General features: G+C 43.8%; 1 protein-coding gene across 7 annotated transcripts in view; it reads left to right on the plus strand.

The window, feature by feature from the left end:
- The window catches only part of AMBRA1 (autophagy and beclin 1 regulator 1), a 271553-nt gene that overhangs the window by 164104 nt on the left and 84607 nt on the right, over nucleotides 1–22842 (plus strand). For all 7 annotated transcript variants that reach the window (XM_053275343.1, XM_053275350.1, XM_053275336.1 and 4 more), the window contains one exon: nucleotides 15183–15293. In XM_053275343.1, coding sequence (XP_053131318.1) covers nucleotides 15183–15293 — 111 coding nt within the window. The remainder of the gene's footprint in view (nucleotides 1–15182; nucleotides 15294–22842) is intronic.

Raw genomic sequence — 22842 nt, forward strand, 5'->3', positions numbered from 1 at the left:
ATGTTGGGGGCAATATGCTAAATCATTGTAAACCGCTTAGAGAGCTCTGGCTATAAAGCGGTATATAAATGTAAGTGCTATTGCTATTGCTACTACATACTTGAGTTTCTCTTTCACAACAACCCTGTGAAGTAGGTTAGGCTGAGAGAGACGTGACTGGCCCAGAGTCACCCAGCTAGTTTTCATGGCTGAATGGGGATTTGAACTCGGGTCTCCCCGGTCCTAGTCCAGCACTCTAACCACTACACCACGCTGGCTCTCTCATGTCACCATCAGACCTCAGCACCGTCGTTTCCTCCGCTTTCAGATAGCAGACACCACTTACCAGTTCCGCGCCCTCCCCTTTGGGCTGGCATCCGCTCCGCAGGTGTTCACCAAATGCATGGCTCCAGTGGTGGCGCTCCTGCAGCAAATTTTTCCATACCTTCAAATTTTTCCATTCCTCGATGACTGGCTCGTGGTAGCCGACAACCCACAATCCCTACTGAAGGATCTCCACATGGTCATCAACCTCCTTTCCAACCTGGGGCTCCAGGTGAATTATGAGAAGTCCAAACTCAGCCCTTCCAGAACCATAGAATTTTTGGGGATCATCTTCGACTCTATTCAGTCAAAGATTTTCCTGCCTCAGCACAGGATCCAGGCTATCCTGGATCTGTCATCCCATCTCCTCTACCACCCTTGTCAGTCAGCACGTACAGCCCAGTGCTTGCTGGGCCACATGGCCTCCACCACCTACGTCCTCCCTCACGCTCGTCTGTGTGCCAGGACTCTTCAACATTGGTTCCTCTCCGTATTCTCCCCACATGAAGATTCCCTCATCCACACCCTTACAATCCCGCCTCAAGTCCTACGTTCCCTCCTGTGGTGGACGGACCTTGCCAACCTCAGCATCAGCTCCCCCTTCCAGCCTCGGTGTCATGGCCTTCTACTCACTTATGGATGCATCCATGGACAGCTGGGGTGCCCACGCCAACAACCACAACATCCACAGCACCTGGTCCCCAGCTGAAGCTGCTCACCATATCAACTACCTTGAACTGCTGGCCATCTTCAAGGCTCTAAGAACCTTTCTCCCTCTGATACGAGACTCTCCCGTTCTGTTCCAAACGGACAATACTACTGCCAAGGCCTACCTGAACAGGCAAGGCGGCACCTCCTCCAGCTCCCTCCTATTCCTAGCCATGGAAATGTGGTTCTGGTGCATTCGCCACAGCGTCACCCCCTGATGGTCCATATTCAGGGCCAGGACAACCTCATGGCGGACAGGTTGAGCAGGACTCACTCAGTGTCCCACGAATGGCAGCTATATCCCCCCATGCTCCTCTTCTGCCACTGGTTCCTCTCAGAAATAGACCTCTTCGCATCAGAGACGAATGCACAATGTCACCTGTATTGCTCCAGGCCCGAGATCGGGCCCAACTCCCCCGGGGACACGTTTGCTATGAACTGTGCAGGACTTCTGGTCTACGCCTTTCTCCCGATTCCTCTACTTCCTCGAATTCTTCAGAAAAACTCCCAGGACCGACCGCACTGCATACTTGGTGGCCCAGGAGGCCCTAGTTTCCCCGCCTCCTCTGCCTCTCCAATCATCTATACCTCCGCCTGCCACACAACCCTCACCTCCTCTCCCTGCAGAACAGTTGCCTCCTCCATCCAGACGTACGTCTCCATCTCACAGCTTGGCATATAGTCCAAACCTGCCCGTAGACCTACAGAGAATAGTTAATGCTTCACATAAACCTACTACCCTCGCCTCCTATTCCCATAAATGGACACGTTTTCGGAACTTTCTAGAAAACAGGAACGTTCCCTTACACTCTGTCTCTGTAGAACATGTTTGTTCATACTTACTGTCCCACAAGGAGGCTGGACAGAAGATGCCTTCCTTGCGAGTTCATCTCGCAGCCATAGTGGCTAATTCTCCACCGTCTACGCCGTTGTGGTTCCAACACCCCACAATCAAGCGTTTTCTGAAAGGCCTCACCCACCTTTATCCGGACCCGCCAGTCATGGCATCTGCATGGGACTTGACCTTGGTGCTCTTCTCTCGCATGCACCCTCCCTTCGAACCCATGGCCACGATTTCTCTGGACCTCCTTTCCTGTAAGGTGGCCTTCCTTACGGCTGTCACTTCTGCCAGGTGGGTCACTGAACTCAGAGCACTGAGAGTTGACCCTCCTTACCTGGTTTTCCATAAGAGAGAAGGTCGTCTTCAGACCAGACATTGCCTTCCTCCCGAAGGTAGTTACTTCCTTTCATCTCTCCCAGCCGATCTCCTTACCTGCGTTCTTCTCTGAACCATTGTCTGAGGCTGAACGACGTCTCCACACCCTCAATGTTGGTAGAGCGCTCGCCTTCTACATAGACCGAACCTCTGCTCTCCGCACCTCTACCTTTCTCTTTGTGCTTCACTCTGGACCCAACAGAGGCAAGCAGGCCTCTGCACTGACCATATCCAGATGGTTGGTTCACTCCATTACTTTAGCGTACCAGCTCTCCAAGAAGCCTCTCCCACCCTCCATCAAAAGCACACTCAACAAGGGCGGTCGCGGCTTCCACTGCCTTTGACAGGTCCATTCCTTTGGACATCATCTGCTAGGCCGCTACGTGGGCGTCAAAACACTCATTTGTCTAGCACTACGCCCTGGATTTCCAAGCCAGAAAAGACACAGGGTTTGGCAGGGCAGTGTTACAGTCCATCTTCACCTGATCCCTTCTCCAGGTGAGCATGGTACAGGTGCAGCTTGCTGTGCGCCCATTCGTGTAGAGCACAGAGACCATGTCGAAGAACGTCAGGTTGCTTACCTGTAACTTGGGTTCTTCTAGTGGTCATCTGTGCTCTTACAAGCCCTCCCCATCCTCCCCTCTTTTAATGTCTTTTCTGCTAGTCTTTCAGATTGGCGGACTCAGAGGACTGAAGAGGGAAGCCTGCGCAGCCGCCTATATACCGTGGGAGTGGGGTTACCGCCAAAAAAGTTAGAACTCTAGCTTGGAAGCTCCGATGTGGTCTCTGTGCAGGCTCAAAGCCCATTCATGTAAGAGCACAGATGACCACTAGAAGAACCCAAGTTTCAGGTAAGCAACCTGTCGCTCTCATGTGACTACTACTGCGCTGTCATTCAGCGGACCTGATGCTATTGGCTCAGATACTGGAGTCCATGGTGGCCTGCATGGAGTGCATGCCATGAGCAAGGTGGCACTCATGGCTTCTACAGTGGGTCTTTCTCCCACATCAGGATGCCGTCATGGTTTGGGGAAACCTGCAGATTCAACTTCCTCAATCGGTCAAGGCATCTTTTTGGTGGTGACTGTCTCCGGCGATCAGCAGAGGCCTTTGGCTCCACGATCTGAAGAGGATTGTTGTGATGACAGGCACCAGTCAGTCAATCTGGCATCGCCTCCGATCCAGCGTTTTCCATCTTGGAACTTAAACAGGGTCCTTAACGTGTTGACTCAACCACCCTTTGAACCTTTATCTTCCATCAGCATGAAGCTTTTGTCGTACAAGATCCTGTTCCTGGTCACCATCACATTGGCCAGATGAAAACTGAGTTGGGGGCATTGTTGGTCCATGAAGAACTGTGCATTTTCCAGCAGGATTCAGTCACACTCAAGCTGGATCTGACGTTTATTCCGAAGGTAAACACGACTTTTCATCGCTCCCAGGACATAGTGTTGCCATCATTTTGCCCGACACCTGTTCACCACAAGCAAAAGCTTTTGCATAAGCTTGACGTCCGCAGGGCCCTGCAGACATGTATGAAACATACAGAAGGGATTCCTAAAACTGATTCTCTTTTTGTGTTCTTCCAACCTTCTTCACTGGGGCACAAGGTGTCGAAGTCTATTTTGTCTGGATGCATAAGATCATGCACTATATTGGCATGCTGCATCCTCAACTTTCCAATCCCAGGTGGGATTTTAGCTCACTCTACCCGCAGTGCAGCGGCCTCGGCTGCTTTTTCCGCTCACAGCACCGCTTCTAGACATTTGTAAGGTGGCTACGTGGGCCTCCATTTATTCGCCACTATAAGATTTCTTCATTTGCTGTTGACCAAGCGGCCTTTGGCCATCAGGTGTTGCAGCAGATGGTATAGTTACATCTGTTACATCCCCCCCCCTTGTCATTCTGCTTGGGCATGTCCCATCAATGAGGAGCTCCAGCACGGGGGGGTGGGGAGGAACATTGGTCTTACCGTCAAGGGTTCTTTTTCCCTGTGTCTGGAGCTCCTTCTGCCCACCCAAATGTAAAATTGACTAACGTTATAAAGAAGGGAGTCGATAGGTGGTTTTCTGGTATGGAGTCAGCTCCCAGGGATCCTAGAGATTTAGGATTTCCCATGGTTTACCTATTGATTTCTGTGTCCTTACTAGAACTAAAAAGTTGGCTGTTTTTGTGTGGTTTGTGATTTCTATTTGTTTGGCAGAACTTGCAAAACTCCTTGATGCTGTTCATCCTCTTCTTCTCTTTCCTCCAACTTTCCCCAGCATTATGGGTTTCTAAAGGGAGCTGGGTCTTTGCATAATGTGTCCAGAGTATGATAGTTTGAGCCTGGTCATTTGTGCCTCGAGTGAAAATTCTGGATTGATTTGTTCTAGGATCCATGTGTTTATTTTTCTGGCTGTTCATGGTATCCTCAAAAGTCTTCTCCAGCACCAAAGTTCCAAAGCATCAATACTTTTTCTATCTTGCTTCTTCAAAGTCCATCTTTCGCATTCATAGAGTATCACTTCTGCTGTTATTCCCCTGAAACTGGGGAACAGTTTCAGGGGAATAACAGCAGGAGAGAGGGCATGCCCTGAACTCCTTCCTGTGGGCTTCTGAGCAGCACCTGGTGGGGCACTGTGAAACGGGATGCTGGACTAGATGGACCTTGGGCCTGATCCACCAGGGCTGTTCTTATGGTATGTGAACATTTTTCCCCCCTGGAGTTGTGACAGAAAAATGTAGAGAACAGAAGTACTTGTACAAATCACCAAAACTTATGATCCTCCTGGCAGTGACAGGCTGGATAAAAATGGCTACAGTGTCTTCATATTTAAGCCCAAGTTTGTTTTTGTTAGCCACAGAGCATACCAAAATATAAATACAACATTACAGCATAAAACCTAATTATGTGTTTCAGAACCGCACTGTGTTCCCTATACAGAATCTACTTTTAAAAATCATCAGTTAGAGCCAAGTGACATGCGGGGTGGGTCGGTGTTTGTAAATTTGACTAATGATTAGGATCTTTTAAGAGCTGGTGGAAAAATCATGTGGACATTTGCTAGAACAACCCCCCCCCCCAAAAAAACCCAACAACAACAGATGTACTGTGCTACATCTCTTGCCTCATATTGGTGTTCGAATATGGAGGATCCTACTTTGAATGTAGCGCATCTGATTCAAAGAATTTCAGGTACATTCCTGTGCTACTGTTGTATGATTTCCTACATAATGGAACTATCAGCTTTTTCAAATAGAATTGTCAATGTCAACTTGCTTTCCAGCTGTATGTGACAAAGGAAACTACTCTTGCCTCCCACTGTTATGTATTTCCTTTTTCTGATGCTTCCATATTTCAGGCTTGTTGCAGAGAACAAAAAGGAAGGCTGTCACAGGGTGTGTGTTTTTGGTTTTTTTTAAAGGCTAGAACCCATAACCAGAGGCATACTATCTGGGCACTGATAAAGGTTTAACCGAGAGAGAGAGAGTGTGTGTGTGTATTTATAGTGAGAATTTGACTTGCAAATATGCCATACAAATTTCTCCATGTATTTCAAAACACACAGACCTTCTGAAGGCATTGGTAATGATGGGTGGATGTTACATGAAAGAATTCTGTAATGGTGGGGAGGGAACATAGGAAGCTGCCATATATGGAGTGAGACCATTGGTCCATCTAGCTCAGTATTGTCTACACCAGGCCTGGTCAACTTTGGCCCTCGAGCTGTTTTTGGATTACAACTCCCATAATCCCCAGCCACAGTGGTCAATAGCCAGGGATTATGGGAGTTGTAGGCCAACATCTGCAGGAGGGCCCAAGGTGAGCAGCCCTGGTACACAGACTGACAGCGACTTCTCCAAGGCTGCAGGCAGGAATCTCTCTCAGCTCTATCTTGGAGATTCCAGGGAGGGAACTTGGAACCTTCTGCTCTTCCCAGAGCATCCCCATCCCCTAAATGGAATATCTTACATTGCTCATACATCAAGTTTCCCATTCATATGCAACCAGGGTGGGCCCTGCTTTGCTAAGAGGACAAGTCATGCTTGCTACCACAAGACCAGCTCTCCTCCCGTGGAGGGAGGGGTGAACACACGCACACCTCTTTTTTTGTTGAAGAGCTGGGCTACCCCCCCCCTTCTGTCATGTGCTGACTGGGGGCGTTTGGAGAAGGAGGGATACTGCAGAAAGATTTTATCTTCATTTCTGTCATCACCCAGTGTTTATTATCCAGTGATAGACAGACGCAGGAAAGTTGCCAATCAAACCCACGTTCACTGCATTTCAATTGCTCTTCAGTTCACACTTCAGCATTTTGAAATCTAAATCATCTTTTAAGAGAGGTTGAATTCCACCCCCCACCCATAGCCACAGCAAGCACTAGACCATTGAGTAACTGATTTCGTCACCTTTGAGTCTGCCAGACAATGGAAGCTCCAAAGGTCCCCAAAACAGTTTAACAGGCTGCTGAAACTGAGTCCCAAATAATTGACTTTGCATATTCAGTCCTTGACTGATATGCACATGGTTTTGTAAGCTGCCTTTTTGTTGCTATTCTTTTTTGTGTGAATTAGGAATAGATAGGACATGCTTAGTTAAAATTAATAGTTGAGCTCATTTTTAATAGCTATTTTACTTATGCAGACTGAATACTGCTGCTTGATCTTTTGGATTTGTTTGAGTTTTAATTTTTGGTATATGATACCCCATCTTTTTCTTTTCTGCTATCAAATTGGTTTTCCACAATATGTGTTTAGACTTAATAGGGTGTATGTGGGTTCTTGATGTAGATATGCATGTTAAAAAATTGAATGACATTTTGCTAAATGTAACTAGATGCAATTTAATAATTATAATTCTCAATTACTTAATTAGTACAAGTGCAGACATTTTATCAATCAATGTGTATAAATTATGGAATAAACTTTGGCTGAGTTGATGTGCACCCAGTAAACTGTGGCCCAAACTATCTTGTCCTGAAATCTCCATCTAAAATTTACTCTGATACTGACACAAACTTGTCTGTAGTTGACTTCAACAGGGTGGGTAAGTGAGAGAGCAGGAGGTGGGTAAGTGAGAAATAGCCATTGGGCCCTGCTCCCTACTTTTGTAGCAACAAAGGGTCTGATAGCCATCAGAGAAAAGACATGACAGAAGAGTAAAAATTGAGCACACCAGTATCTTGAGAAGGGCAATAACTTTCCCACAAATAGCTTCGATATGTTCATAGTTTATAGGGATACATGTTATATTAAATGGACAAAATAACTAAATACACCAGAACTCTGAAATTATTACTTATTGCCATCTTTCAAGATATGGTTTTAGTACCGGTGGCCCTCGTTACCTGGGGTTCCATTCTCACCTAAAACTGCGGATAATGAAACTGGATAACAAGGTCTTGAAGCAATGGGAATTGTGGGGGTCAGTTTTTTGGAGGTGAAAAATGGGCTTAAAGGGCAGAAATAGAGTGCCATACTGTGCTCTCCAGTAGTCCAGCAGTGCCCCCCAGAACCCCCAATTCCAACAATTTCCCGCAAAAATTAACAGGATTTTTTTTTAAGAGCCACAAAATGGCTTTGTTCAATAAAATTGTGGCTGGCTATCCAGGAACTGCGGATAGGCAAATTCCTACTATTTTTCAAATGACATACAACAAAGTTGGGTCTACATTGGTGTAACGTGAGTTATCTCGGGGAAAACAACATTTTGGTAGTTTGGTAGATAATTTGTTCTGCTAGTTGGTAGTAAGAGTCCTGGCACATTTCCCACAAACCAGGTTGTTAGCTTTCAAAGTAATGTGACTTTAGGGTACGTTTATTTGCCTTGCTGGAGCTCTAATATCTCCTGCTGCTGTTTGTGCCTATAAATGGACTATTTTCACCAACTAATACAGAAATGTATCTTGGTGAAGGCTGATTAATATTTTAGGATTCCCTGTCTTTTATTATTATTATTTTTATATTTCTTAAGTGCTTTTCAGACTAAAGTAGCATGCAATATAAAAATAGTAAACACTACAATCTAATAAAGCACCTAAAAATAAGTATACCCAGATAAATGAAAACAACTTATTTAAAAAGTCATTTTCATTATTATTTTTCCTCCAGTGGATTTGCTCTGAAGGCTTTCACTTCCTATTGGATACTAGTCAAGAAGGTTGTCATATGAATTTTCCCTGAGAGGGGAAATCTACAAGTTTTGCAACAACAGAGAAGGGCCCACTCCTCACTTTTTCTTATCTTAGAGCTGCTCCATCCCTGTTGACCTTTAGGAAACAACTGTAGAGAACAATCTCTTCAGTCAAGCTTTTTAGCTCTTTAGTGATTCTTAGCTATTTTAATTTGAACTTTTATATGTTTTAAATGGTTTTAAAAATTAATTTTATTTTAATGTTATAAACTGCCTAGAGACTTTGATAGTGGGCGGTATACAAATATGCTAAAGAAATAAATACAAATCTTGTAGCATACACTCACTGTAGTCTTCATGACTTCATTATATAGTCTACTACAGGGCTGCTCAACTTCGGCCCTCCTGCAGATGTTGGCCTACAACTCCCAGAATCCCTGGCTATTGGCCACTGTGGCTGGGGATTGTGGGAGTTGTAGTCCAAAAACATTTGGGGGGCCTAAGTTGAGCAGGCCTGATCTACTAGGTAGTTGCCATGTTATGCAAGAGAGAAATTTTAAAATGGCCATTTGCTGAGATAGCACAGAGGGCCAGATTAAGTACAGCCAAGCAGCAATGATTTACAAGTTTCTCCTTTTTCTCTTTTTTGTTATGGGGTAGCACAGATAAATGCTGCAAATAGGGGTGGAGGATATTCTGCCGCAGCCTTCTTGCTGCAGCCATCCCTTGCCAACTGCAGATTTACCAACTGCAATTTCAAGTATATGCGACTGAAATATTGTGACTGGTCTTGCCAACCACAACCCAAATATCTGCGGTTGATGAGGTATTTTAGTGTTTTGGGGTGGGTCTTTTTAGTGATTGGGTGGGCTCAGGATGACTCTTGGTGACCCTTGCTGATTTAAAGTGCATTTGAGTGTAGGGCTTTTGGTGGGGTGGGGTGGGGTGGGGTGGGCGGGTTCAAAACATTTCCAGAGTTTCAACCTGCTCATTCCTCTTGGTGACTCTTGGCGATATTAAGGGATTTTGGGTCATTTTCCTGATTTTTAAAAAGCATTTTTTCTTTATTTTTTCAGTGTTTTTGCAGTTGCGGTTCCCATAACCCCCCTTTTCTCATAGACTTTAATGCCTTGCCAACTGCAGGGTTTTTCTGGAATGGAACCCTCGCGGTTGGCAAGGGATGACTGTATTTGTTCTTTTTCTCCTTTGGTGCTGGAATACTGCTGCTGATCACTTTCAGTATTTGCTGTCAGCACTTATCCTATGATTTGTGTTAATACACACCATGTGTTCTATATAGAGACATGGAGGAGTGTTTCTGGGCATACATGGGGTAATTGTAAGTTCTTGTATTGGTACTCTCTCTGCATAACTTGCAAGAGGAAATGAAAGAACTAGATAGATGAAGCAATGCATAGTGGAGAGAAGTTGTCTACTGGAGGACTGTCTTGGTAGAGCACATTATCTGTTTTTGCTCAGAGAATGTCTTGAGAGTGTTGTGGAATCATCGGTGGCGGGGGGCCTTGAATTAGACAGTTCATCTGTGCAAAGGGGCTGACAGTTGCATTTTCAGGGACTTCCTTTTTTATTCTAAGAGTATTGCAGTTCCCCCCCCCCCACACCCCTGGCAACCTTTCTTTTTCCCCCATAGTACTGCACTTTCTTGCTAGGCTTTGATAAGTGGAGGCCAAAGGGAGAAAAGAACTGAAAGAACGTAGACAGCTAGCCTTCTTCACCTTGTATGTGGTTGTTGTGCCTACCAGTGCATAGCAAACTTGAATCATCTGCCAAAACAATTGGACTGTCTGGCATATCTCACAACCTGAATTACGTACAGTGTCTTCATTCAGTATTGTTGCTGCAGTGTCTTCTGTAGCTCCTTTAAATAATAGAATGATTGAAATATAATGTTCACTTTCCTAAGAATATTTTAATGAGGTGCTAGCTTCCCAGAGTCTGAGATCTGTGGTGTGGTGTGTGTCTTCCTTCTTTCAAATCACTCATCAAAACACACCTTTACCATGTGGCCTTCAGTGTATCCCCTTAATTTACCCTCATTCTTCTATTCCTCCCTCTATTCCCCCCATCTCTCCTGTTGACAATTTTAGATGGTAAATTCCTGGGGACAGGATCTCTATTCTTAACTATAGAAGTCTCTGTAAAGTGCCATGTATCACCTTAAGTGGTGCAGCAGGGAAATGCTTGACTAACAAGCAGAAGGTTGCTGGTTCGAATCCCACTGGCATGTTTCCTAGACTATGGGAAACACCTATATTGGGCAGCAGCAATATAGGAAGATGCTGAAAGGCATCATCTCATACTGTGTGGGAGGAGGCAATGGTAAACCCCTCCTGTATACTACCAAAGAAAACCACAGGGGGTGTCAGGAGTCTAAATTGACTTGATGGCACACTTTACTATACACTGATCGAGCTGTATACAGTTTTGGAGAGGTCACTGAGATAGTAATGGCATGAAGATGGTTTGGATATATTGGGTACCAGGGAATGTTTTGGTGCAAGGAGAGCCTATATCAAATGCTCCTTGGTCTCAAAGTAAATAATGGGTAAAAGCTGCTGATGAAAAACATATGAGAACCAATCAAAACAGCATAAAGTATTAAAAATAAAAATTAAGCACATAAGCATTTACAGAAACAAAGTATTACTGTTTTTAAAAATATGCATATCCAAACTCTTCAAGCTCAAGGCAGCTTTTAACAAAATGACTCTGAAATAATTCCAATAATAGTAAAGCAAGATTTAAAAGAATACTCAGACAATAATTACTAACAGTGCAATGCACTCTGTAGGAATAGAACAACTGAACACAAATGTTGTGGGCACAACAGTGATCTTGGTGATCAGCAGTGGACTCTTCTGAGGGTCTTGGGGCCCTTGGCAGATAACAAAATGCAGAGCTGAGTGTCATTACTGTGATAACACTAATTCCAAAACCTCATCCTCTCTCTCTCTCTCCCCACAAATGGTTTCATTAAACGTTAAACAGTATCTCTGACAAAACTAGACATTGCAGAATGCCAGATTAACCTGCAAGGCAGCTGATCTGGCATCACAAACAATCCAGTGAATGTGCCATGATATTAAAAAGAAAATCCAGGACCATTCCAGATGCAGACCCCACTCTCCTACAAGCTCTTTGAGTCGGATTATCTAAATAATGTGGTCCGCTGTATCTAAAGAAACTTATTTATATGCAAACACTGGAGACATCAAAGCCAAGGTGGGTGAATATTCATTCATGGTTCCACATTTGTTGGAATAATAGAAATAGCTGGGATACAAATATTTCCGGATATAGAATCTGTAGACAGAGTACGTCATATGACAGATGGTGTTCTACAATATGTCAGAAAAGGAATAGATTCCCAAGAGTAAGGACGTTCTAGAGTCAGTAATGGGGTAGCTAAATTGGCAGGCTGGGTTATTTTACTGTCTTAAAATAAACTTATTCAAGTTTCCTGCATATGTTCTTCCACTTCCTCTGTCCTCAATGGATTGGTATTGAACCTATACCTTTGCTTACCAGGAAACCAGTTAAGAGAATCCTCACTGTGTCATTGGCCTGTAGTTATTTTCTGTGTGTTGTGTTGATTTGTGATGAATAAACTCTGCTTGTTTAAGAATTGGGCCAAGCAAACTGAGCTGTTTCCCAAAAAGAATTAGGAAGTTGCTTTGTTTCTTTCCTGAGTTCAATTCCAAATTAGAACCCCATTGTACAAAACACCACCACACCTATCTCCTATGACCCCAGTCTTTCTGAAATGCTGTTCTGCCTCTTCCCACTTTTCCCAAGCTTATATGAGAGGGTAAAGAGGTTTTGGAAACCTTTGCAAGGCCTCCTGGTACCTAAAACACTGCCATGGTAGCATCCTAGACACCAAGGAGCTTAAAAAATGTAGCTCTCCAGGGGACTTAAGTCTCTATTTTAGACATGAGGCAACATACTGCTCATCTTCATCCCACAAGCGAAAAGCCCTGGGATAGGGATGTGCCCGGACCGGTTCGGAGGCCATGCTGGAGGCCTCTGAACTGGTCCGGTACGGAGCCGGTCCGGCGGTCCGGCATGGAGGGGGGTTGTAGCTTTAAGGGCGGGGGTGGTACTTACCCCCCCGCCACTCTTCCCCCTCTGGCGCTGTGATTTTAGATGAAGATTCTGGGGCGGCAGCGTTCCTCCCTGCCGCCCCTGCCCCCGTCGTTAGCCTGCAAGTGCCAAAGTAAGGATCACGCATGTGCCTGTTCTGCCGCGGCGCGTGTGCTCCACTGACGTCACACGTCGATGTGTGACGTCAGTGGAGCATGTGCGCGGCGGCAGGTGCGCATGTGCGGCAGAATGGGCGCATACGTGATCCTTACTTTGGCACTTGCAGGCTAACGACGGGGGCAGGGGCGGCAGGGAGGAACGCTGCCGCCCCAGAATCTTCATCTAAAATCACAGTGTCGGAGGGGGAAGAGCGGCGGGGGGGGGAAGTACTACCACCCCGCCCTTAAAGCTACACACACACACCCCGTGCCCGTCCGAACAGGTTCAGAGCCATGCACATCCCTACGCTGGGATGTGTATTTTCTTGAGTGCCTAATGTCCATAGTATATGCACTTGGGTGCCCTGGAAAGCTACATTTCTCAGTTTTGCTATAAGAGGAGGTACGGAATACTAACTCAATGTGAGCTAGAGATAGGGAATTGTGTTTCGGTTTGTAATACAGTACACAAAATATTAGGAGCTGGACAACTATTTCAGCCTTGGTTGTATTATGAGCCAAGCAAGTATAAAGCTTGAGATCACCAATAACTTAAATGTGGCATTGGCTTACTAGGGATTGGTATCTCATACTGCTGTTGGTTGAGGAATCAGAATTGTGTCCTGTAGTGATCAGATTTGCCTCCACCAAAGAGTAAACCAGACGTGAACCCTTTCATGACTGACAGGCTGGTGAACTCCAGGGCTCAGCCAAACAGCACACCAGGTGGGTGCAACCTAGAGAGCTATTGTGAGGAAGAAGAAAGTTTCTTGGTTAGAGAAAAACATGCGGCCATGGAGGCTGGCTTCAGGAGAATGACTCTGCAGATCCTTGAAAGATAGGAAGGCAGGAAGCTTGAATTCTCATCTGGAGTTTGGTGATTTCAAGAAAAAGGAAGCCTGGGCTTTGGCTTTGGGAAGATTAATTTAGGGGAAAGTTTGCTTAGTCGGACTTTGTGTTAGAAGCATATATTTCTTTGGTGTGTGTGTTTTGCATATTCCTGATACTGTTTTATTATAGTTTATCTGCAACGTAATTGAAATAAGAAACACTAGCCTATGCCCATCCTACATAGGGCATTGCAAACGACTCTATATATATTTAAACGTGGCCAAGACAACCTATTTTTGTAATCTACTAAGTATTCTTAACTATATCTAAGAAAGCTAGAAAGCCTCAGACGGAAGCATTCTGCAGTAACTGAATGAAAGTGTTTTCTAAAAGTCTTTTCTTTTTACAAAACTCTCCAAGTTGGTTTTTAACTCAGGAAAAGGAGGGGTGGAAGGGGGGAGTTCTCTGGTGCAATCATGTCCACATACTGTTAGAAGCTATCAGTTTTCTCACCACGTGTGTGCTTGCACATGGAGGATTTTTGTATTTGCCCAATACCCAGTTACAGAGGGACCTTGGAATTACAGCATCCAATGCACTAGTCTGGTTCTCTGCAAGTTTTAGGGTGCTTGGTGGCAGCATTTTAAACCTACCAGGAATATAGAATAGTTTTAGGAGAAGCCTAGCCAGGCAGCTCAAGCAGGGATGATTCAGCATTTCTTTCCCTCATGTGAGCTTGCTCTGAGACAAAGGCTTTAATCCACTACATGTCCCATATTGCCACTGGAGTATACTGTCTGTTTCACCTTAAGTGGTGCAGCAGGGAAATGCTTGACTAACAAGCAGAAAGTTGCCAGTTTGAATCCCCCATGTTAATATATCGGGCAGCAGCGATATAGGAAGATGCTGAAAGGCATCATCTCATACTGCATGGGAGGAGGCAATGGTAAACCCCTCTGTATTCTACCAAAGAAAACCACAGGGCTCTGTTGGAGCCTGGAGTCGACACCAACTTGATGACACACTTTGCTTTACTTACCCTGTCTGTTTAGCTGAAACAAAGTACATAAAGAAAAGGATTAAACATGCTTCATCTCTGTATTAGTAAGCATCAGAATTGCTGTCTCTCATTTAGTGTAGTTATTTCCCCCCTTAACCTGATGCTCTGTCTACTACCACAAGTAGCAGTAGATTCTTTAGAAAATTTTATCAAGAAGTAGAACTACTTGATTATTTCTGGCATCCAGTCAAAATCTTAGGGATAGTGGAGGTTTACAGTGGTTAGGCTTAATTGACATTGGCACCAGCACAGATCGATTTTGCTATTAGAAGACCAGAACAAACATTACGCTGTGTTAGCATAACACTGCATTAGCCCAGTTCTCTTGATTTTAGTGCAACATGATATATTGAAGCTGCTGATTATGTAATTTGTATTTAACTTCTTCATTATTCCAGGATCATGACACTTCTGTGCCATCCACAGGATTTATTATTGTTTACCATCTTTAGCTACAACCTCCTATTGATGTTATCACTTGATCGTTTTTCTTAGTCATATCTGACCTTTTCTTTGGCTTCAGTGCTACCTCTGACTTGCCTCTTTGATTTTGCCAAGGAATCAAGAAACTGGGACTTGGGCCCTGAAGGCTCTGTATTTCATCTGCTAAATAGTGTCTATTGTTTCTGTTCTTAGGAGCAGAGTGATTAATTTGATTGCCTTTCCCCCCTCTTTCTTTGTCTCTAGGGGCTGTGATTGGTGATGGACAGTCTGCTGTGGCCAGCAATATTGCCAATACCACCTACCGGCTTCAGTGGTGGGATTTCACCAAATTTGACTTACCTGAAATAAGCAATGGTAAGGAGTACTGGTATCTCCTCTGAATTTCAGAAGTATCTTATTATGCAGGAGGGAGAGAGGTTGGGCAGAAACCGCTATGCCAAAATAGATAAGACCACCATGCATTCAGATATGGTGTGCATAGTTCTTTTAGATCTCAGCAAAAATGTTTAATAATTGTATTTCTATTAGAGCTATGCCAGATGTTTGTCTTGCAATTGTTCAAGTGAAAGGGGGGCTTCTCAATAATATGAAACCCTCCTCACTTTATATGGTAGCTTTTTATAGCTGTTCTTCATAGCTATTTGAAATTTTCATTTTCCACCTGCTCCTCTGATGTCATTGGGCTTTGTGTGTGGCAAGAACATAAGAACAGCCCTGCCGGATTAGGCCCAAGGTCTATCTAGTCCAGCATCCTGTTTCACACAGTGGCCCACCAGATGCCTCTGAGAAGCCCAATGATCAGGGCCATTCAGATATCTTGTAGAATGTGTATTTATGACATGGTACCACATAGCTAATCTGATTTGAATTTTACTGAGGAAAAATGTGCTTTTTCTTCAGTTTAAATTGGTGTTGGTAGGGGAAAGGAGGGAGTATATCTTACCTGCAGTGAGGACGTTGTCTGTCTTGTTTGTCGCAATTTTATTGTAGCACAGCAAAGCAAGACAGAATGTCCTGTATGTACGTCTGAATGCAGTTTTCATTTATCCATGTTACATTACTTTAAGTGGGATCCAAATATACCCATATATACATATAGATTTCTATCTGTGTTTTGAAGCAACTAGTCATGTGTAACGACTGTATTTTCCTGAACCAAGACTAGCCCCCCCCCCCCAGTTCTTTGATGTTAGAAAACAAGGGCTCATCTTAAATTCAGAGTCCTCTTCCTTTTGGGGTAAATATAGCTATAACCTGTATTATACCTCTATTTTTAAGGGTCTTATCTTAAATTTAGAGTCATCTTGTAGTTGGGTAAATAAGGTACTAGAGCTGATTCAAGACCTGGAAGTGTTGGCCCATTGGCATTGGCAACAGGATTATTTCCCCTCCCTCAAGAATCTTTTAACTCTTCCAAAATCCCCATAATCAGAAAGGGTTTGGGCGGGGAGGGGAGGATGTAAAACTACCTGCCCCATGGCTCGTGTTAGTTTCCAAGTGGCATCTGCTAGTTAGCTTACAGGGTTTTATATATGGAGATATTACTGCTCTACAGAGATGTTTGTTCCTTTGTGTGACTGTATTGTAAGAATTTTTGTGTATTATTCTTATGTATGTCATCATACAGAAAATTGCCAGGAGGTAGTTAGAATTTGATTGTTGCAATGCAGCAATGGATGGTTTGGGAAATCCAAGCTTTCAGTTAATGTTGAATTGTTGGTATGTACACAGTCAATTCATGTAAGAGGGTCAATTTTAATTTAAGAATTGTTTTGCTTTAACTTCAGTTGTAAAATACAATTTAAAGCAGGGATAGACAGATGGTAGATCATCATCTTCTAGTGGATAGGGTTGCCATATTCTGGCTTTCCAAATCCAGGTGCCTAATTTGCATAATAGCTTGAAAATAATTTTGCATATGCAAATTAGCTCAGTACTTTCCGGTTGGCTTGTATTTGCTCAGTACTACTGACCAATTTCTGATGCACCTCCTAAATTCAGCTGGGCTAGCCTATCATCTGATCTGGCAAGACATTTCTAGTGTTTTTAAATAAGAGTACATATGCAGGATGTTGAGCTTAATTAATTGTGTTACATAAACCTGTGTGTGCATTTTCTACTCTTAACTGGACTATGGCAAGTCTGAAATTTGTCCACCCCCCGAAAACTGCTGAAATGGTTCCTCATCTCTTGTCAGTAGCAAAAGGGGTGGACTTTCAACTTGGTCTTAAAAAAACAATAAGAAAGAAGATCAGATCACTAAAGCTCAGAAATTTTGGAAGTTAATTCACAGAAAGATGGAACAAGTATTAAAAATAGATTTTCATTTTTCTCAAGAGATTTTTATGTTAAATATTACTAAGCCTTATATCCCTGCAGAATATATGTTGTTTTTATACATGATAACTGTGGCTAGAATTCTTTATGTTTCTTATTGGAAAACTCATTTGTTACCAACGCTAGAGGAGTGGCATCTTAAACTTTGGGAATACACTTCGATGGCTAGGATTACTTCATATATAAAAAATAAATCAGAAGATAAATTTGGCTTTACTTGGGAACCTTTTCTACGCTATAATCTGTCACAGGGTCAGATACCTCATCCAAGATTTGGATTTTCACTGCTAATAAATCCTTGAGTGAGTCTCTTTTAATTTTGATATTTAGTTATTCAGTTGGATGTTCTGTTTGAACATTTAAGGTTGGTGGTTGAAAGTTCTAATTAGAATATGTGCAGTTAGGAGGAGATGTTGATATGACAGAGTGTTGTTTCCCGGTTTGATGTACAAAAACATATACGAGATGTTATTTACTGTACTTGTGTACTCTCCCCCCCCCCCCCGCATTCTGTATTCTTTTCTTTTTTATATATCCTTTTTAAAAAATGGTGGGGGGGAATAGAAGATCAGGCTAATAAATGGGGACGGGCATAATAAAAAGCTAGTAGAGGCCAGGAATAACAAAGTGGTAAAGAAACTACCTTAAAATAAGGTATCTTTCATGGAAGGTAATTGAACTGGCATGGTACTACCACTGAAGAGGCCCTATCTCTGGTACCTGCCAAGCATATTTCAGACAGAGGCTGGCCAGAGAGTAATGCTTTCTAACAAAGAACTCCCCTCTTCCTGGCAACAGCTCTCTAGGTCCCACCCACCTGGTGTGCTGATTGGACTTCACCAGCCTGACAGTCAAGATAGGGTTCACTTCCGGTTAACTCTTTAGCAGGAGGGGAGTCTGATCACTACAGATGCTCTTTAGCAAAAGAAACCAAGGAAGAGCAATAACTGATCCCAAGGGCAAAACTAGAAGTGTAGTTTAAAATAAGAATAAAAATCTATAGGAGATAACCTTGTATAAAATGTAGGGATCCAGAGGAGTCTTGTTCGTGCAGTGGCTGACTTTTATTCTACTTGAGTTCATTTTTACGTAAGTTTGAAAGTTGTTTTGTATGCCATCCCTTGTCGTGCTCAGCATTTCCTCTAATTATTACAGGCTGTCAGAAAATCAAATGTCAGACACAGGGTATATGATTCATAGAACTAGGTTATACAGTTATTACTTTATTTGCAAGCCTATAGATGATGGCTCTTCAGGGGTAAAATGGTGCATTGAGCTCTCATTTCAATTAGAAAATTCTAAATGAGCCGTATTCATAACTAGACAAAAGCTGACTGCTGTCTGAACTAGTGAAATGCGTGAGACTCTTCTGTCCAGATTGCCTGGGGTTGTTTCATTTCATTTCTGCGCTAAAATTGCAGTAGATTCAGGACAGACAAAAGAAAGTATTACTTTACACAGTACAATTATTTAAGATGTGGTTGGTCACTGGCTTAGATGGCTCAAATATACAATCATACATGTTAATCAAACTTCTAATTATATTCTATGAACATGTTAACATGTATATGGGGATGAGATATAACAGACGTGATCAGTCCTAGTCTGCAAGTGCCCACGCACAGAGTCATGCCCTTGCCCCCCACAAAAAGTACAAAGACATTAGGTCCATTCACACATTACGTTCAACACTCATATGGGTCTACAGTGTGCACAGGTACAGATCTGTACACAGGTATGGTCATTCACATGTTATATTGAATACAGGTACATCTATACACTTCCTATCTGTACCATGCGTTTGAATGGCCTTTATCCAGGTTCACTTTTAAAATTAACCCAGGTACAGTAATTCACACAAATGTGTACGAGTGTACAGACATCTCTACATTTGTACAGAAGAATATCTGAATCAGGCTAAAGAAGGCCAATAAATGAATAGAGAATTTGGGGGGATGGAGTAGATCTGAGCGAGGAGTAGTAGTCTGGATTTAAATGAAAGGGATAGGGCCGGGGAATAGAAAGTGAAACCAGAAATGAACAGAATGCATTCATGCATTCCTGAGGAAACCTTTTCCAAATGTATCTTCCGTTGTAGAAAGGACATGCCTATCATGGCAGCTGGCCATAAGAGAGACCCTATTTGGGAATATTTTAATGAAGTTCCCGTATCTTTGGATAAGACAGGCATGTGTGCAAAATGCAAACAATGCAACAAAGAAATGCAAGGCCTGGTTGCCCGAATGACACAGCGTTATGAGATGTGTACACCCATTAAAGTGTGCACTTACCTTCTAAAAATGAAACCTATACCTATCCCTGAATATGTATTAAAATTATATTAGACAACAAGAATGTACTTTTTCTAGAAAACGATGATTAAGCAGAATCTTCCTGGCTAGTGATTTGAATTTTGATTCAAATAAGTAAAATTGAGTCCCTCTGTGAAGTGGTTTAAATCCATCTATCTATATATAATTATCTAAGGCGTACCTGTGGCTAATCCTGTGCGTGGCTAATCTCACAAGAGTTCACAAGCAGAAGCATGTGGTGATTGGGCTGTGGAGATTCCATAGGTAGATAGGGAGGAGGAGCCTGTGATGGTTAAGGTCAGCTGGAATGCAACTTTTACTTGTCGTAAGATGTTCTTGATTGTAGAGGAAAGGAATCTATCTATATATAAAAGGATAGTGGACAGGGGTCTGCGAAAAGAGGGGTCGTGAGGGAGAAAAGAGCCCCTTCAGGAGAAGGAGGCTGCCGTTGTGTGAATTAGATGAGGAAACAAGATGAACAAGATCTGTTTACTCAGAGAGAGAGAGAGAGAGAAGTAGGAAGGGAAGAGTGAGTGGAGGAGAGAGAAAAAGAGAGAAAAAGAAGGGAAGAGAAGAGAGAAAGAAGGAAGGGCGAGAGACGGGCCCAAGCCTGTCAGCAGCCTGAGGGGAATGAGTTGCCGTGGCAGCGCCTAATGGCAGCAAGGAACGGCCCAGTCAACCACTGCTGCTGTTTGGGGCTACTGAGGCCATTGGTGGAGGGAGGCAGGCAAGGGACAGGCCTGGGCCTGTCAGCAGCCTGAGGGGAATGAGTGGCCATGGCGGTGGCAACAGCGAGGAAGGGCCTAGTCAACCGCTGCTGCTCCTGTGGGGAGGAGCAGGAGCGGGGCTTGGGTGAGAGTGGGGAGGTCTCTGGGTATAGGGAGCTACAGCTTGACGAGTAGGCACCAGCAACGCTGCAGCCGCAACCAAGAAGGGTGAGAGAGGTGTTGTAAAGGGACAGAGGAGTGACCAAGGGGGTGAGGGGAATGGAAGCAACCAGATGGAGAAGGAGGACCAGGAGTGCAGCTCAGGTGAGGGTGGAGAGATTGCTGAGGTGAGGGGGGCTGTGGCAGGGGGTGAGGGGAGCAATCAAGTACTAGTGTGCAGATGCTCTGCACAGGTTAAGCTAGTTTGATTTAAATCAGATCAACCATGAGACCAGCAACAGCCACTAGAGGAATGTTGTGCTGGGGCTGAGTAGGGACAGTTGCTCTTCCTCTGATAAATATAAGTGAACTGCCACTGTAGACGTACCTGTCAACTGCCCCATTTCTCCTGGGACAGCCATGGTTTTTGTTGTGGTTCCCAGATTCATGGGGAGGCCTGCAAAAATCCAATTTCCCCTCCTTGCAGCAGCCGCCTCCCACCCTCTCCCTGCCACCTCCTCCTCCCCCCTCCAGCTCCGTTTGTTGAAGTCTTGCAAGAGCCCGAAGTCCCCTCTCACACAAGACTTCTGATGAGATCTAGGATCTCGGCCTCAGACGGAGCTGGAGGAGGAGGCTCTGGCAATGGGCATCCGAGACCCTTCTCCTAGGTGTCAGGGGATGGCCAGATCTGGCCCAATAAAACCCTTGCCTATGAGGTACACTGCGTTTGAGTGTGTGAAGACTGTGAGACAGAGAGAGCTGTCGCTTGAGTTCTTCAGTTTTCTGGGCCCCTTTTTTTTTTTTTAGAGAGAGAGTGTTGACCTTGCTTTTCAGGGTGATTCCTCCTATATTCCCTGCAGAACAGGGTCTGATTTTATTTGAGAGCACATTTGCTTTTCAGTGCTATTTCTTCTCCAGTTTAGTCCCTATAGTAGGAATGTGCCTGAACTGCAGTTCAAAGCGTGGTTTGAGCACTTGGTAGAAAATGGGATTAGGAAATTTAAGGAAAAGGAGAGCAGGTTCTTAGGTGCTCTCCACCACCCCTTCCAGCTTCCTGCTAGGATGGCGCACATCCCCCAAAGCCCCGTGCACCATCAGCACGCACATGGTGTGGGCACGAGAGTCATTTGTGTGGTCAGCATGGTATTGTTGACCACACAAATGATGCCTGCTCATGCACGGACACCATGTGCATGCTGACAGTGCACTGGGCTTTTGGGGATGAGCACTGCCCTAGCAGGAAGCTGGAAGAGGTGGCAGAAAGCAGGTAAGCACCTGCTCTCCTTTTTCTTACATTTCCTAATCCTGTTTTCTACAAAGTGCTCAAACCACGCTTTGAACCGCAGTTCAGGCATATCTTGACCCTATTGGGTCTGATTTCACAGACTTAGCTCTTCAGAGCTATCTCCAGTTTTTAAAGAATAAATGCGAGTACAGACTTTTAGAGCACAGACTTTGCTTTTCAGAGCTATTTCTCCAATTAATATTCCCTACAGAATAGGGTCTGATTTCGTTTAAGAGAGAATTTGCTTTTCAAAACTATTCTATTCTCAAGTTTATATTATCCCTACAGGGTCTGATTTCATAGAGGCAGAGGGAGAGAGAGCAAACACTGACTTTGCTTTGCTTCAGAGCGATTTCATCAGTTTATATTGTAGTCCCTACAGAATAGGGTCTGATTTAAGAGTGTGGGCTTTGCCTTTCAAAGCTACTTCTCCAGTTCATATTATTGATATAATACCTACATTAGGGTCTGGTTCAAGAGTGCAGAGTTTGCTTTTCAGAGCTGCTTCTCCAGTTTGTATTATCAGTATCCCCACAGAACAGGGTCTGGTTTAAGAGTGTGGGTCCAGTGAGGTGTGTGTGGTGATGGGATTTTCTGTGCTGCGCAAAGCACAGGCGTTAATTCCTGCCTGGCCGGGGTGGTGGTGGGTTTTGTCCATTTTTTTTCATTCTGAAATGTTGGCAGGTATGTTTAAGGAGTGTTACTTTGTCCAGTTAGCAGGAATAAAATTAGAACAGATTCAAATCAGTATTTTAACTATTCAGATTTTTAAGTTGCCCCTTTCCTAAGACTGAGTGAGATTACACTAAATTTAAAAAGCTGCTTAAAATCAGCTTAAATAAAATATAGAAAGGTACCCCAAAATGTTTATCTCTCTATTGTCTTAACTGTCCACAAACACTGCCCAAACATAGTAGATAGATAAATCTAGGTCTGTTGAGAGTGCATCTACACAAGTATTGGCAAAGTTCAGTTTTTGCATTATGTGCATAGACATTCACCAGTTTCAGTCAAATTAGTACAGGTTTGTGTGTACATATTCATACTTAATAATTTCTTGATAAGTCATTCTTCTTTTGGTGACTGTACTTTTCTCACTTGAA

The sequence above is a fragment of the Hemicordylus capensis genome, chromosome 1 (assembly GCF_027244095.1).
Source record: "Hemicordylus capensis ecotype Gifberg chromosome 1, rHemCap1.1.pri, whole genome shotgun sequence".
NCBI lineage: Eukaryota > Metazoa > Chordata > Lepidosauria > Squamata > Cordylidae > Hemicordylus > Hemicordylus capensis.